The sequence below is a fragment of the Filicampus tigris genome, chromosome 8, assembly GCF_054856515.1.
Source record: "Filicampus tigris isolate MCC_2025a chromosome 8, RoL_Ftig_1.0, whole genome shotgun sequence".
Lineage (NCBI taxonomy): Eukaryota > Metazoa > Chordata > Actinopteri > Syngnathiformes > Syngnathidae > Filicampus > Filicampus tigris.
In genome coordinates, this window is record NC_141224.1 from 2942745 (window position 1) to 2959571 (window position 16827).

The following is a 16827-nucleotide window of genomic DNA, read 5'->3' on the forward strand; positions in this document are numbered from 1 at the left end:
GAATTGTGTGCAGTCCTACCTTCCTCCTGAAGTTGCAAAAAACTAAAATAAAATAAAGTCAGCCTGGCGCGGTGGTTCCTTCAAGAAAAGCACATTTTATTCAAATGTAAACCAATCTTCTTTGGATAAAATGAAATGAATGCATATAAAAAAAACAACAACAATGTAAAATAACTAACGACATTCTAACTTAAAAGACAACAAACACGTTCCAGCTTTTTGTTTCGTTTTCAAGGAGCAGTTAGGTCACAGGAGTCTCCCTCGACACTCGGTGGAGCCGCAGCAGCACAGCAGCACTTTGCCCTCCACGCTGCCCACCTCGTAGTTGTAGTCCCACGTCAGCTCCGTGCCCGCCCGGATACGTCTGCGTTGGGATTAAAAAAAAAAAAAAGAAATCAAATACACCACTTGCAAACAAATGCAAGACTAACATCATGTTAATTCCAAACTCACTTGCTGGCAAAAAAAGCCACCCAGGGGAACCTCAAGTCGTGCGTGTCCACAAAGACGTTCTGGACAAACAGGTTGGGACTGCAGCTGTGCTGTAGTGCAGAAAAAATAAATAAATAAATAAATTAATTAATTAATTAAAAAAATAAAGAGAGGACCCGGACGTGAGGGCGATCGCATGATCACCGTCGGGCGAAACAATTTGCTTGAGCTCACTCACGTTGAGGTAGCGTCCGAGGTTTCCCTCCAGCTTGGCGTCGATGATGTAACACGACTCTTCGCCGTCGAAGAATTGTCGCGTGTTTTTAGGGCCGCTCTCCCCGCCGCCGCCCGCCGGGCCCTGCTGGCCCGACTTGCCTCCGGGCCCGCCCTGTGACGCGCCACCTCCGGGCGCGCCCGTCTTCACCCTCATGCCGTGGCCCGTCTTGAGCGCGATGCCGCGAGTGGATTTGACGGCCACCTGTTTCTTGACCACGCCTGAAGGAAAGGTTGAGAAGCTCAAGCTAGGAGCAGGTCAGAAAGCATGCGGCTAGTTTCTCCCTTTTCGCACCCGGGGCGGCTTTGTCTTTCTCCTTGTTGTCGTCGGATCCGGAGCTGATGGTCTGGACGTCGTCGCTGTCCGAGAGAGTGGTCACGTCCTGCTTTTTGGCCGTGTCGGGCTTCACTTGGCTGCGAGTCAAAAGGAGCGCGTGAGGATTTGCATGTTGCCGTTTGATTGTTACGTTTGATTGCAAGTGGTAAGCGGCGACGCACCTCTTGCCGTCTCCAGCGTCCTGTGACGGAAGCAGAAAAGGATCAGGATTCAAATGGCAAAAGATGCCACACTAAACAAAGTTTTTCTTGAATTGACTCCATTTTATTTCACTGAATGAAATCATCTGGATCCGGATACATTTGTTAAATAGATGATGCACCTACTTCAAAAATAGACCTGGATTTTATCAAGTGCAAGCACTTAAGAAAATAAAATGGAGTAAATTCAACGCACCATTTTTTTCGGCGCACGCGCCAGAAGAATTTGTGTTTTTGAACAATATTTGATTCAAATAAAATAACTGCAAGCTGTGACGTGTCATCAGCCGGGTTTCCAAGGAGCCTTGTTTGATTCCTATTCGAATGAAACCGAATGACCAAACGGAATGAAAATGCTCCGTACAAACACCTCAATGGGAATAAAAAGTCTGAATCCAAATGCAATTCCATTGGGATTTACAGGGGTGCTAAGGTATATTCCTTTTGCCAATTCGAACGGGCGTCATGGAAACACTTCGAATCGGAACAGCCAAGCTGCGTCTGGCCTGCGCATGCGCGTCTCGCAAATGCGTCGTGACGTCGCCGTTTACGTACTTGAAAACGGCGGCGTCTTACCAGAGCTCGCCTGCGACGGGAGAACTGGTTGCAAACCACTTAGAAATTGTTTTTACTCAAGACGTCGCTTCAATCAAAGTGTTCGACGAAACTACTGTGCTAAATGAACTCCATCTTGCGCAATGTAAACGCGGCTACCGTGTCACCAAGCAAGGGAACTACTACTCTGACATTGGACTCCACTTTTGCCCGTCTCCTCATTTCATATTGAAAAGTGTCACTATGGTTGCAGTGCAGTTGGACGAGCACAATAAGAAAACATTGTTGAATGAATAACGACTCCAGAGTCTGCATCATCATCATCATCATCATCATCATCATCTCTGGTGTTGACTCACCTTCTTGATTCCCTGGCTAGTGAGCCAGGAAGCCACTTTGCTTTTTCCCGTCTCCTCGGGCACAGGCGGCGACTTGTCGTCACCTTTGGCCACCGCGGGATTCCCGTCTTTGTCGTCGTGGCTCCCTGAGGAAGGAGGCAAACGTTCACCAGACAAATGTTGATCTCAGCATGAATTCAAACGCCACAATCGGGCCTGGAGAGGCGGCGCATACAAGTAAGAAGTGTTCACTCGGGCGTGTCCCTTTTGTTTGATCGTTACCTCGACGGCGACAACAACAGCGGAGGCGTGTCTCCCGTATTTCCGACGAGTATGCCGGTGGCGGTACGGAGACGATTGGTGCACATCAACAGGCTAAGCTTAGCACGTGTGTGTCTTTTAGTTCTTTCCAGCCGCGCATGCTCAAACGACGCTCGACCGATGAGTGAGCGTCGGTGGCGTGCAACTGCCCGAACGAGAATAAGCGGTTCCGAAAATGGATGCATGGATGGACGATCTGCGTTTTCCGATGTCCTGTCGAACGCACCTTTTGCAAAGTCAAAAAGTGACATTGAAAGTAAGTTTCTGCTTCTCTCCCGATGCAGCTACTTGGAGCCCATGACTTGTCCATTTCCCTGTATTCCCTCACAACATTTCTTACTGTGTTTGAAGGCCAAAGTGAAAAAATTGCGGAATTCAGTTGTTTATGCGACATGGGTTCATGATTGCGTACATGCTAGAAACATGTTGTTGATGCTTTATGATCCTCTCCATTTCACGTGCTTTGCCGCCATCTTGTGGCATCTGTGCGCAATTACAGACCCCTCGATTATTTGTGGGTTTTGGTCATTTGCAGCCGCCACGTGACCCCATTTTGCCAACTGACAGCGGCAGAGTCTTGTCCTTGTCCTTCGGGGAAAGCCTCCCAACGTAAACGACGGGGCAGAACGCTGCAAGTTTGGAGGCTGGGCAAGCTCACCTTCCTTGTGGCCTTTGGCTTGTCCACGTGTGGTGTAACTCCTCCACACAGAGCTGCTGCTGAAGTAGGTGTCCTTGACAAACGTGTCGTCCGAACTGTCGCTCTCGTCACTCTTGGATTCCTTATCTTCCTCCTCGTTGCTTTCCTCGGACGACCTGGAGCTGTCGGCTGCGGGCAGAACGAATGAATGAACGACTGCTGTGACGGGCCCCGGTGGCGCCGGCGGGGGGCGTCATTCACCCTTTTTGGCCTGCCGTCCAAAGGAGTTGGCTGACACCAAGGCAGACGGCTGGATTTTCAACCTGGACATGTCCACGCCGCTGCCCTCGCTGTCGGAGCAGTGGGCCTCGCTCTCGTAGCCCTCCTTGAAGTTCTCCACGCTCTCGATGTGGTCCAGGTTGGCAAAATACTCGTCGCCCATCTCCAAGCCTTCTTTGTCGGCAAAGTCGTCCGTCAGGATTTTGCCTGAAGAGGTCAAGCGGCCACTTTGGAATAAAACAGGAGCCCGGTGGTTGCCTGCGCTTGCGGCGTGAAAGCAAGACGCGACGTACCGGCGTAGATGCAGACGAAGGAGCCCTTGGCCACGTCGTCCAGGCAGCGGATGCCCCAGCCTTTGTTTTGGGTCTTGAAGAGCTGAAGACGCACCTGCAGGCCGTGCTGCACCAGGCGGTTGGTGCACATTTGAGAGCAACACTTGCAGCGCTTATTACACTCGTAGATGCTGAGCGGCAGTGGGAAAGGACAGCCAGTCAGTCATTGTGTGATGGGGAACCTCGCCGTCCGCTCGCGTGCAAATTTCCGACCCTGTGGGGAGGCACTCCTCCAGACGCTTGTTCAGAAAGCCGGCGTTTGGGTTGATCTGTCCGCCCGGAGTGCAACCGGTCGCCTGCAGAGTCAGCTGGTGGCAAGAACATTTGGACCTGCAACCAAACACAAAAGGGGAGGGGGGGGGAGGCGTGAAAGATGGAACAAAAATGGGCTCCCGACTATGCTTAGTCTGATTATTTTTTTAAGTTTCCCGTTTATCGCCTACAAAATGGGCATCCGTCACAGGCGGATCGGTGCGTCAGGCCCAGCTGTAAAAATGAAATCACAGTTGCTCAGGTCATGACCAACCAGGTCTAGGGATGTAACGCTTTATCGAAAATCGATTCTATATCCATATAAATGCTTCAAATATGCATCGATGTAAAAAAAAATAAATAAAAGAATCGATTCGCAACGCCATGTTAACCAGCTGTAAACAAACGGCATACGCACATTGGGTAACTTACTTGACACTAGAACTGGCAAGATTAGATTACTAACACGAGAAATGTCAACGCTCAAAATCGGCGACAGTTCATTTTAATAGTGGACGTGTCGTTTATTTATATATATAACTATTTGCCGTTGTGGTCGCATCCGGCGGCTGGCTTCTCTGCATCGCATATGCGCAGTAGTGGTAATCCGTGATGTAAACAGAAGCATTGTGTGTAATGGCGTCATGGCTCTGAGTTAGCGCTAGCGTTAGCAATCGATGCCCGATTTCATTACTCACATTGGGACAGTCGTCAGGACAATCTTATAAGACTTAAGTCTGCCGTTTGTCACCCTAGGTCGAGAAGGGGCAAAATCGGGACAAAAAGAGCCAGACTGGCTTTTGTGTCCAGGCCTAACACGCATTCTTAGAGAGTGGGAGGACGCCGACGTACCCGGAGAAAAACTCAAAAACATGCAAACGCCACACAGGAAGGTGAGCGAGATTTGAAAAACGGCCGGATGGAAGTGCAACTTGGCTCACTTGTCCTGACAGCCATCCGTGCAATCGCATCCAACCAGGAAGTCCGGACTTGTGTTGATGAAGACCCCGTCCTCAGGAATGCGCTCTTTGCCTTGAAAGCGGGGAGAACAACTTTCATCCATCACTCCGATCTCATTTACAGTTGCCAACCTGAAGGCAGAATCAATACGCGCTCATCCGTATCCATTGCGTGCTTACTGTAGGCAACTTTAGGGGGCGGCGTGGAATCGATCTCGTTGACGCATGAGAGCGGGATGTCCTCGTTCCCTCCGGTGATGTCTGGGATGTAATAGAAGGGCCTGAGCGGCTGGAAGTTGCGGTCCACCAGCACGTAGGGGTCCAGGCAGAACATCTCCAAGAAGATGAAGTCGCAGGTGGTCTGGAAGAGGTAGCGCTGGATCTCGGCCATGTTACGGAGGCAGAGGCCGCACGGGGCCTTGTAGATCACATGGAAGGTCATCTGTGGGGGAGGGGGGGGGAGACCCGCACATGTTCAGCACCAACTGGCCGGCCACGCCCCCGCGTCCCTCGGCGCGGCGCTCACCTTGCGGTTGACTTTGCGCCGGCCCGTCATGCGTCTGAAGTCGTACAGCAGCGGTATGAGGAGAGGGTTCTTGCCCCGGTGCACGTCGCGCTGGGCCGGCCGAACGCGGTTCAAGCAGGCCGGCTGGCAGAGGTGCTCCATGTAGAAGATGCGGTCGGTGGGGGCCCGGTACGACGGCTGGTGCGGGATGGTGGCCGGCGGGTGGGCCGGCGGGTGGGTCGGCGGGTGGGCCGCGGCGGGCGGGGTGGCGGGAGCCGTCACCACTTTGGGATACAACTGAACCGGCGTGGCGTTCATTGCGGGACTGATCATTCTGTCACCCAGAGAAGACGAGCGTCTCATCAGCACGCTGCTGCTTGTCGCCAGTGTGCGGCGGCGGGCGTCTCACCTTGGCACGTTGCCGGGGCTGCCGGCGAGCGACTGCATGACTTTGGAGGCATGGGTGCCGCCGACGCCGGGAACAAACGGAGAAGTGCTCTTCTTGGCCATCTGATGTTTGCTGCTTCTATGGAGCGCGGAGAGAAAAACAACCTCTTACAATTACTGCCAAACTGATTGACTGACTGAAACGATTACAGCTCATCGATCGATCGACATGGGTCAGTATCTAACTGAGGCATTAACACTACAGGAAGCCCCAATACAGGAGGTCCTCCAATTACGAATGAATGCATTCTTTTTCTTTTTTTTTTCGCTACTAAGTATTTTGACGTAAATTTCAACTTTAACGGTGAAATCCGACGTTCGCGGGAATTCGGGTTAGATCGCCAGCGTCGGAAGAAAACCCGTTCGTGAATGGAGGACTTCCTGTTTGGCCGGCTATCTGCATCAGCCCCAAATATGCCACCTGGGTCGGGCAGTAATTCAACATACTCAGAACGTGGCGACTGGGTGAGGTGACTGCTTGACGGAGTGCTTGGCGCCGGCTGGATTTGAGGTAGCAGCACACCCTGGGGGGGTGCCGGCTTGATGGGAGAAGCTCCAATGGGAGCGGCGCCAACATGGCCGTCGCTGGTGTACTGGACTACTGGGCCTTTACTTCTCAGTGCACCTAGAGAGCAACACAAGAAACAATTTTGCTAATACAGCCGTTCTGAGGAAGAAAAATAGCACTATGTAATATCATACTTAATAAAAACAAAGTGGAAACATAAGTCATTTGAAGGTAAAGCATTTTAAAACATTTTCCCCACATTTTTCAATTCAATGGATGTTGCATTGCACCTTCTAGCATACACGCGTTGGCCACCTGGGGGCAGTAATAGAGACATATGGATATACTGAGCCAATGCAAACGTTGCTCCACCGTTTGTGTTCAAATATCCGTTTTGCTGAAAGGGTTATCAGGCCACGATGACACCGATGCTATTCATTAGCCCCTCTATGGTGGTTTGCATTGTTTGTTAGCATTGAGCTAATGATGAAGCGTTAAATGATATGAACACCTGTCTGACAGAGTCGATCAAAAGTGAGAATTACAATATCAGTCACGTCATCATTTGAGGACGTGTAAGGCGCTGCGGGTGTTACCCATATTGGGGCGTGTCCTCAGCTGGCCGGCCAGCTTCTTCTCCTGCGTGTTGGCGGTGGTCATCTTCAAGTTGAACATCGGCTCCAACCTGGTGGAACCGCGGTAGATCCACTCACTCCTCTTGTCATCCTGATGCGCAGCAAATGCGGCTGAGCAACTTTTTCACCAAATCAATTAATGTACAGTGGATAGAAAAAGTCTACACACCCCTGCTCAATTGCTTTAAAAAAAAGTTTTCGAGATGTCAAAAAAATGAGACCAAGATAAATCATTTCAAAATCAGATCATAGAATCTGCAGGAATTGAGTTTTGAAAAAAAAAAAAAAAAAAAGCTTTGTGCGATATGGCCTATAGAAAATTTGGTTAAAAAAAAACCTTCAAATGATTGTAAAACAGTATGACTTATGATTTGTGGCCTTGCCCTGACTGATACCGTTGAACAATACTGTGGAAGCTCTCTGCGGATCGTGACTTGACTTGGCTACAGAAAGGTCAAGAAAAGCACCGTAGAACATTTGAACTTAATTTGGGCTTAATCAAAGGCATTTTAAATGGTGGAAGGTGTGCACTGACTCCCATTTAACGCGACTTTGAATGCGATCGGTTCATTCTGGACACACCACATTTTCTCAGTTGTTGATTTGTACTTCGCAAAACAATTTCAGTTATTTTCTTCAATTGGGTTTTACAGCTTCCGGGTCAAATTAATGGTGGCAAACGTTTTGAAATGATTGATCTTACTCTAACTTTTTTGACACCTCGACAAACCTGGCGATTAGACTGGGGCGTGCAGACTTTTGCAACCCAATGTGGTTTCAGTGTTGGCGGCATCATGTGATTGGAGTGAGGTTTCTTTGTACCAGAAAAAGGATCTTGACCAAGCTGCCGTCCACTTCCTCGACTTTACTCTTCCACCAGGTTCCCTCCCACTCGGTTTTGATGATCTGGCCGACTTTGAGGAGCACCATGGGCCTGCTGGGGTACGCCGTGATGTATTCCTCAATAAAGTCTCGGCACGATGCGTCCTCAATGTCCTCCCACGTACGCTTCACTGCCAATTGAATCAAACTTCATTGGTTCTGGTAGCAGACATTCTCGACAGGATTGTGAAGACATTCACCAAATGCAAGCAATACGAATGCTAAAAAAGGAAAAGGAAGTCCATGAGATCTTGTTGGAATGGCTGCCTGCGCCGTTCTAGCAATTAGTTAACGATAATAAACAACAATTTTGAAAAAGTTACTATCAGGGGTAGCATTGTCAAGGGATTTCAGTCAGTACTCTTTTGAAGGTCCCATTGCTCCACTTTTTAAGGAACTCCACAATAGCATAAACGGTCAAGCTTTTACAAATATTGGAAAAGTCATTTAAAGCATTTTTGTACATACTCAAATTATTAGATTGTATTGCAATTCACATTCATATAGATGCCATTATGCAAAACAAAAAAGAAAAACAATATTTAGCAACAGCAAAGATGGTAAAAGAGCCACATTAATTTACAAGTTTGTACCAAAGCCTCATTTTTACTAGTTCATTTTTTTTCACTTTATTTTTTCAATTAATAAGGATTAACTCATTCACTGCCATTGACAAATTTATTTGTCTTTTCAATCCCAGGAATTTATTTATATTTTATTTCAATTTTTTTTGAAATTTTAGGGTAAAAGAGGGTCTGAAAATGTCTGGCAGTGAATGAGTTAAGAATTCTCAATATTATTGAAGAAACATAATTTGTTTAGGATGTAAAAAAATCCCTCTCGGGAGGAAAAAACAGGCATGAGGTTTTCATGGCACGGACTCAACTAGTAATTGGATCATATTTCAATATATCAATTTATGTTTGTGCTTTTTTTTTGCGCTGTCAATTTCAAATAATGTCAGTAAAGGGATGGAAATGAAAACATGGTTGAATGAAAGAATAATAATTGACAGATTGAGCCATGATCAAAATGATTGCTAACTGGAAGCGAATTGGTGCATCAAGAGCAGAATGGAGCCTTACGTGGTCTGCAGACAGGGAAGAGGTCCGGTAGGTTGACGTAGGAAGCGTAGCCGTCGTCAAAGAAGATCAAGAACCTGCCAGACAAACGCAACGTCAGGCGACGGCGCTCCTTCAACCTCTCTGGGACCTCGTCCGGCACCGCACCTCATCTGATTCTTGGTGGTGGGCATCTCGGCCACGATGCCGGCGTACAGCCACATTTGGTGGCTGTCCTTGTATTTGGCCACCACGCGGGCCCCCACAAACAGACTCTCCAGGGTGGGGTTGTAGTCGAAGGCCACGTGGTTCCCCGAGAGCAGACTCTTGCCTTTGTCGAACTTGACTTTGTACTTGAAGCAATTTGGGCCTGAAGGTGCGCACAACAACACAGTCGGTAATTTGCACACTTTGAAGGTTGTCAAACGGCAAGCGTCGCGCACCGACGGCGTTGATGGCAACCAGGGTGCCCTTGTGCCAGGTCTTCATGCGTTTCTTGCCCAGAATGTTCATGCCCACTTGCAGCTCGTCTTCTCTCTTCTTGGGGCTGAGGTGGCTCATGGGCTGAGTGCTGATCTGAGACACGATCACGGCTGGCGGCGTGGGATAAGTACCTGCAGGATGGGGGGGATTGCGAAACGTGCTGGCAAATATGCTAAGTGGAAATATGACAGATCGAGCGAGAGAGAGAGAAAGTGAGAGGTGTTCAAGCTTCCGTGGCTAAGCTACAAGCCATGCTAATTTCTAAGATAACCGAAGACTGACCCGGTTTGCGCGTTTAAAACCGGAATGAAGTGCTTAGGTGATCGAGTCCACTTTTCAAAGGAGTGTGGTTGGGACCGCATTAAGTAAAGCATATCCAACTTTGCACAGCAAATTAGCAGGTAAATTGAAAAGCGGCCAGACTCTGGAGAGTAATTTAGACCTGCTAACCTGAACTGGAAACTGATTGAATTAAGGTCCGCTACACCTTACGTTAGCCAAAGGTTCAAAGTATATTCATATAGTATAAAATATTTATAATAGGAGTAATGTTATTTATTTTGCACAAAAGATTTCCTGAGTTTTTGACTTTTGAGGTCTGCACAGTAAATGTTCTCAAAATGACATTACATTGAAGTAGATCGTCTTTTTACATTTTTTTTTTATCAACTTATCTTTGTGAAAATACAGTTTGCTGCTATGCACAATGTGAATTTATGAAATAAAAAACGATGATTATATAACAAAAGAGGAATTCTTTTGTTGTATTGTTTTTTTTATTAATAAAACCTTTTGCTTCAGGTCCCTGGGGTAAATCTACCAAAAAAACTAAATAAAAGTTGCTCCTAAAAATGAAGTCATTGATTCACAAAACTGCTTCACAAAGAAGTTTTGTTTTGAGCTCTGCCATGTGTGTGCATGGCTTAAAGAGAGAGAAATCTCTGCACCTGATTTTTTTTTCTTTTTCCAGGGATGTGCACACACAGTCCTTCCTGAAAACCAAATAGTGCTAGCGAAGTTGGATGAACGTGAAGTGAACGTGGTAAAGTGCACATCCAGACTCGGATATTTCTTGATTCAAACGGGTAAAGAGGATTTAATCTGACGTGCGTCACAGACGGCCTTCCGTCTGCTGTGCGGCGCCTGACATGCTGCTTGTCGGCGCCGCCTGACAGAGTTGGAGTTTTTACTTGGGTTTTGAGCTCGGCTTAATCGATTTTTTTCCCCCCAGCGCAACTTTGCATTTCTGCCTTTTTCAGGGAGCTTTATAAAACTTTTTTTCAATGCTGCGTTTTTACCACGTTAATACATTTAGCTCCCATTTAGGGATTTGTCGTCACACTCTCAGTAGACAAGACCCGCCCTTCTACACCTCTGATTGGCTTGCACCTGTTGGTCGGACTCATATTTTTGGTGGATTTATTCCTTTGATTTGCTACGGTGTGGAAGCACGTCAGCATCACGCACACATACGAGCGCACCCACCTGACTGTGCCGGCGACCTGGGCACGGGGGCCCCTGGCGAAGGCCTGGTGACTATTTGGACCAATTTGTTGACCTGCTCAGCAGTTTTCCTTAGCGCACTGGCGGTATCCTGAATCCAACAGCAACAGCATCAGCATTATGCCACAGTGAGGCCGTGTCCACGTACACGTCAATATCCTTTCGTTTTTGTCACGGGTGAGCTGGAGCTTATCCCAGCTGACTGTGGGGTACACCCTGGACGGGGTACAGCCCGGACCGGTTGGTAGCCCAGGCCGGGGCAAACAATATTCCCGCTCACAGCTTTGTCCAAAATTGTCAAAGTCTCCAGGGCGCTTACCATTGGCTCTTGGATCGTGATGACGGGATTCTGCGGCGGGACCACTGACATGCAGAGAAGAAGACGAGAAACAAGGCATGAATCGCAGATGAAGCTTGATGGGGGACAAACTGAAGGCTTTGTAGAGATTTCCTCATCTGTCTAAACATTGCCAATTTATAAAAACGGACAAAATCGTTTTGCATACAGTGGTGTCATGAGATAACAGTTAAATTGGGGGCAGTAATAGAGACACAAAAACATTTCATAACCACATGCATAAATTTAAACACTCGCATCTGAAATGATCTGTCCCCAATTAAATGAATTGCTTAAAAGGCTATCACAATACAGCACAGATGCTAATAGCCAGTTCCTATGGCGTTTCCCATTGTTAGTACTAGCATTAAGTGAGCGGACTAAAGGCTAGGCTATGCGTGCATGTCTTTGCGATATGCATTTTGCATGGGCATTGGAGGCATCCGTTTTGGGCACGGTGCGAAAGCACTCACGACAGCCGACAGCGATGACGTCATCGTCGTCGTCGTCATCGTCTATCTCGATGACCTCGGCACTCAGGGGGCCTCCGCCGCCGTCTTCGTCCTCTGAGCTGCTCTTGTACACCAAGCCGTTCTTCTGGTACGTCTCCCTCACCAGCTTTTCGCACTCCACCAGCGACCTGAGGGCCGAGAGGAACGAGAGGACCCGGCGTCACTCAGCACGCGGCAAGCGCCGGCGCCCCCATCGCGTCTGCTCACTTTTTGGTCTCGCTGATGAGCTTCTCGGTGGCCGCCTCCTCTTGCTCCTTCTGCTCCACCCGCTGCGTCAGCTCGCTGAGCTGAGTCCGTTTCTTCTGCACCAGCTCGCTTTTCTCCACCAACTCGTCGATCCACTCCTTCAGCTCGTCCAGAGAGACGCCCAGCTCTTCCTGCAGAGCCGAGTCCCAGCCCTCCACCTCCATTCTGAAAGAGGCCAACTGGAACGTTAACAACCATTTTCCTCAAAGAGTGATGGCGTGCTACCTAACATTCGTCACCAAATAAATAAAACAGGTATTTGCAATTATTCGCAAATATAGATTTCAATTGTGATGCAAGTACCTATGTGCGGAAGGGTAATGCTGCCACACCAGATTAAAACGTTTTAACGTGATTAAGTTTCACATTACAATATGATATGTTTGACTTTCACATTCAGCAAAAAGAAGAAATGCCTTACGGTTCAGGTTGTTGGTAGTGTCTTTTTTGTCTTTTAAATAAACGATTTTAAAAGATAATTCAAAAGATTTAACATTTAAAAAGAAGACACACATCCACACATAAGGCTCTGCCAGAAAACTCAACCGGAAGTAATTGCTTCGTTTTGTTTTATCAAATGTGGATGTCAAATTTATCAAGTTAAAACGTGAACTTTTCAACGTTAAAACGTGATATAGAAGTTGTTGGGGTTTTTTTTGTTTTTTTTTGGGGGGGGGTTTGCACTACATTTCCGTATGCAATATTTGAAACAATAATACATTCGGATTTATTTAACAATTTAGCATTAAGAAGTAGTTGCATTTATTTGACAATTATCGTGTTTTAGAGTTGAGTTGTACCTTGAGATCAACCAACCAGGCCATTTTTCTCATGTATAATGTGTGCCTTGGTGCAACAAAAGGTACGTTGAAGCTGCTACTACACCCAGCAGATTGTATTGCCAATCATGTTATGATGCATCGTGGTGTGTGGGTGTGATGCTTGTATTTGAGGAATTATGATCTCGTTATACATTAAATATTACAAGTGGGTCCTGCGTTTTAGTTTTTAACACTGTAAACAAGCTAGCAGCGATGCGCTCAAGTGCTCGGACACCCTTCTTGAACATCAACGGACGTTCATCGCAAGGCGAACGAACAGACTGAACACCAAGACCAAAAAGCGGCTCCATTCAAAAGCAAAGAGGCTAGCATGTTAGCCTAGCCTTATCCCGGAGAAAAACTGCCGTGGTGGGCGACTGCCTGCAGGTAACCGCTCGAAAGCCCACAAACGTGTTCACGATCTCACTCTCAACCGCGTCACAAAGAGCGTGCTGCAGCGAAAGCACGACTGGAAAGCAACACTTGCCCGTCGAGACAACACTTACCCGTCGCCAGTGTCCATCTTGCGTGTTCTCACGTCAACACCGACTGCTAACCGGCTAAAGCTAGCAGCTGAATAGCAGAGCGCATGTTTTGTTTTCCGGCATCATCCGAGTGGGCGGGGTTGCCTTCGCCGCCGCGTCAAAAAAAAAAAAAGGTAAATAAAATAAATACGCCTCCCCATAGGGTTGCCTATATATCTACATAAAATTAATTTAAAACCTTTTTTAGAATTGTTATTTTTTACCATTAACATAATATTTTTTTAGAAATGTTTTTTCATTAATTTGTAAAACGTTGAATTGTAATTTTAAAAATTGTAAAAAAGATATATTTTTAAAAATCCATTGATTAAATAAAATGTGAAAATGTCGAACTGTTTACTTTCAATTATTTTGTAAATGATATATTTTTAATAAATACAGTATTTACTATTTATGCGATTTGTAATTATTTTATAAATGATTAAAATTCCCACTAAATAAACTGCAAAAATGTAATATTTTATACCAGAATGAAAACAAAATTGAGTAAAGTGTAGAAAAGCATGCGAATGTGTACATTTGCACCAATGTATGGAAAGTGCTTAGTATTCACATTATTATAAGTTACAGTATAAAAGAAAACATGTCATTGTGATTACATAATTTTGGGTGATTAATGCCTCTACCAACTGATATTACTGAATACTGCAATTTCAATTACTTGACTTCCAGAGTCCGCCAATTATGAACAGTAAGACAGGGATACTTACATTCATTGTTGCACATGCTGAATGGAGTTGATTTTTGTGGGACTGGGTTGGGGTTGGTGGTGGGGGGTGGGGGGAGTCTTGGGTACAAGTTAGTGCCATCCAGAGTGTTTTGGGGCACAAAGGAAGGAGTGCTTGTTGTTATGGTGTTCTTCAGACTTGCGCTGGCTCTTCTTGGTACATGTTGACGGAGACGGCGCTGTAGGGGTCCATCACCAAGTGGGTGCAGCGCACTATGCTCACCAGCAAAAACAGGCACAGGAGGAGAAAGAAGAAGAGGGCCAAACCTTGATCGACATCCATGCTCATCCGGGTAATGGGAACCAGTGGCCGCTCCATGAAGGCACCCCCTCTTCAGAAAAAAAAAGAAAAGTCCAAAATATTGATCAATGACCTTGCGTTGGAAAAGTGTTGGATTCCAGAGTTGTTGTGTCTTCCGTAGCATTGAGATGAGTGCTCGGTGGACACACTGCCCCTACTTGACGCCTGTGACCCACATTCATTTTTGATGGGCTGACGACGATAGGCCAGCTACCATTTCTGGGGCTTTTAGGACACAACGAGGGAATGAGAGGAGAGACGAGGAGGAAAAAAAAGGAGCTGTGTTTCTCAAACTTTGGATACCAAATACCACCTCCAAAACTGCTTTGCTCTCCAAGTAACACCAAAATGTCCAACATTAAAATACACTCGTCTACTTGGTCCAAGTGTTCATCAAAACACTTCCAGAGGAAAAAAATATATATGTATAGATCATATTAAGAATAAGAATAAGAATAAGAATAAGAATAAGAATGCCTTTATTGATCCCACAGTGGGGAAATTTTCATTGTTACAGTAGCAAAGATATAGGTCACACAGGGGCGGCGGCATAATGTGGCCATTAATGTATAACATTGACGGCAAACATTTAGAATCAAACCTATGTAGATATACGCAGTAACATGTGTATATACACATGTGTATACACACCAACCTACATCTACATAAAAAATATGAGGAACACTCATTTCGGCCTGTACATAGTACAGAGGAAAAAATACTCTAAGTGACAGTGCTGCAGTGCTGTAGTGAAATGTAAGGAACAGCATTGGATAAAAATAAAACTAGACTAACAGTAGTGGGGAATGTTGAGTATTGCACGGTATTACAGTAGTGGGGAATATTGGGTATTGCACGATACGAGCTCAGGTGCAGGACTGCACAATTGCACTAATGACCGCCAGTTTGTAGAGACTACACAATGTTCTTGTTAAAGAGTCTGACAGCAGCAGGCAAGAAGGAACGGCGGAATCTCTCCTTTGCACAGCGAGGGTGTAACAGTCTGTCACTCAAGGTGCTGTGGAGTGCTGTTAGGGTGCCCTGGAGGGGGTGGTCCGGGTTGCCCAGCATTGATGACAGCTTGGCCAACATCCTCCTGTCCCCCACCGAGTCCACAGAGGCCAGGGAGCAGCCCAGGACAGAGCCGGCCCTCTTGACCAGTTTGTCCAGCCGCTTCTTGTCCCGGGCCGAGACGCCGCCTGCCCAGGTGACCACTCCCTGGAAGATGACCGATGCAACCACCGAGTCATAAAAGTTCCTGAGGAGTGTCCCCTGAACCCCAAAAGACCTCAGTCTCCTGAGTAGGAAGAGTCTGCTCTGACTCTTCCTATAGAGGGCGTCTGTGTTGTCGCACCAGTCCAGTTTATTGTTCAGATGAACACCCAGGTACTTGTAAGTTGAGACTCTCTCAACATCTGTTCCCCGGATGTTCACTGGTGCAGGTGAAGAGTGCTGGCGCCTACCGAAATCCACCACTATTATTGTATTAATGCTGTGTAACATTATGCACTCTGAAAATATTAACAATAAAAAGCTGTCCTGATGATTCAATTCAAATGTATTGCACATAAAAGTCAAATACAACTGCACTGTGCAGGAATAAGTTTCAGCCACTGAATTGAGTGATTCATTTACATATCACACTTTGAGAAGCATTGGTTAAAAGCAGCCCTTCTCAAATAGTGGGGCTGGCGAAGTTCGTGTGACCGCAGGGTGTTTCTTTTTGCCTACTAGAATAAAGTGTCGTTGCAAATCCACGACAGTAGGTGGCAGTGGCACTCTGTCAGAGTGTACGTTTCTTTTTTTCGTTTCTTTAAATGTTAATAAGGATACAATATAACGCAGAGATGTACTTATAACAATTCTATGGACAAATGATACTATTTATCGGCGCAGTGGAGAGTTGGGGGTGAGCTAAAAATTATACACCTTCCAGTCTAGTTCTTAAAGTCTCCTTAACAAGTCTTACATTTGGTTCCCTTGGACCTGCAGACACCCTGGTAAGCGGAGACGGTGTGGGGAAGATTTGACCGGCCGTGAGTCCAAATGGGGGAAAGAGGCCGAAAGAGGATATGAGGTCTCAAGGGACTGGAAACCGACCTGTCCAAAGAGGTGCATGTTACTTCAACCCTACACAATGTCTGTACCTGTAGTCTGTACCTTCACCACTGGAACAACCAGTAGTACCCCGAAGAACTCCCAAGTCCAAGTACCAATTTAGTTCCTGGACATCACATCAATCCCTTTTCGACAAACAAACATTGCTTCATGCAAGTCTAAGGAAACAGATTGATTTTACATCAGTTCAATTGTTTTTGTAAATTACAACAACTTGAAAGTCAACCGGCATCATGGAACAGATTTTCGTGTTCCCCTTTAGGGGTTGAGGTGAAAAAAAA

At 46.5% G+C, this 16827-nt stretch overlaps 2 protein-coding genes across 2 annotated transcripts; both read right to left on the reverse strand.

Moving 5' to 3' along the window:
• Nucleotides 1–75: 75 nt before the first annotated feature.
• setdb1b (SET domain bifurcated histone lysine methyltransferase 1b) lies at nucleotides 76–13486 on the reverse strand. Its single transcript, XM_086038915.1, has 25 exons — nucleotides 13362–13486; nucleotides 11996–12199; nucleotides 11750–11916; nucleotides 11259–11302; nucleotides 10922–11030; nucleotides 9397–9567; nucleotides 9122–9323; nucleotides 8978–9051; nucleotides 7833–8023; nucleotides 6972–7101; nucleotides 6315–6492; nucleotides 5830–5946; nucleotides 5442–5754; nucleotides 5096–5357; nucleotides 4898–4988; nucleotides 3918–4034; nucleotides 3666–3835; nucleotides 3355–3579; nucleotides 3115–3282; nucleotides 2157–2281; nucleotides 1204–1223; nucleotides 1001–1119; nucleotides 671–927; nucleotides 454–542; nucleotides 76–364 (listed from the first exon to the last, which is right to left on the reverse strand). The coding sequence occupies exons 1-25, from the start codon at nucleotides 13376–13378 to the stop codon at nucleotides 247–249; spliced, it is 3678 nt and encodes a 1225-aa protein (XP_085895041.1). The 5' UTR covers nucleotides 13379–13486; the 3' UTR covers nucleotides 76–246.
• A 774-nt stretch (nucleotides 13487–14260) lies between these two features.
• On the reverse strand, nucleotides 14261–16711 carry LOC147143013 (uncharacterized). Its single transcript, XM_086039145.1, has 2 exons — nucleotides 16398–16711; nucleotides 14261–14459 (listed from the first exon to the last, which is right to left on the reverse strand). Exons 1-2 carry the CDS (start codon nucleotides 16544–16546, stop codon nucleotides 14261–14263), a joined length of 348 nt encoding a protein of 115 aa, XP_085895271.1. The 5' UTR covers nucleotides 16547–16711.
• Between the last annotated feature and the right edge of the window lie 116 nt (nucleotides 16712–16827).

Coding starts and splice junctions, on each gene's coding strand:
- LOC147143013 (XM_086039145.1), bottom strand. CDS start 16,546: ATGCACCTCTTTGGACAGGTCGGTTTCCAGTCCCTTGAGACCTCATAT. Junction 14,460..16,397: donor CAGGTCCAAGGGAACCAAAT/GTAAGACTTGTT, acceptor TTTTTTCTGAAG/AGGGGGTGCCTTCATGGAGC.
- setdb1b (XM_086038915.1), bottom strand. Junction 4,989..5,095: donor GCCCCCTAAAGTTGCCTACA/GTAAGCACGCAA, acceptor CCCGCTTTCAAG/GCAAAGAGCGCATTCCTGAG. Junction 3,580..3,665: donor CTTCGTCTGCATCTACGCCG/GTACGTCGCGTC, acceptor TGACCTCTTCAG/GCAAAATCCTGACGGACGAC.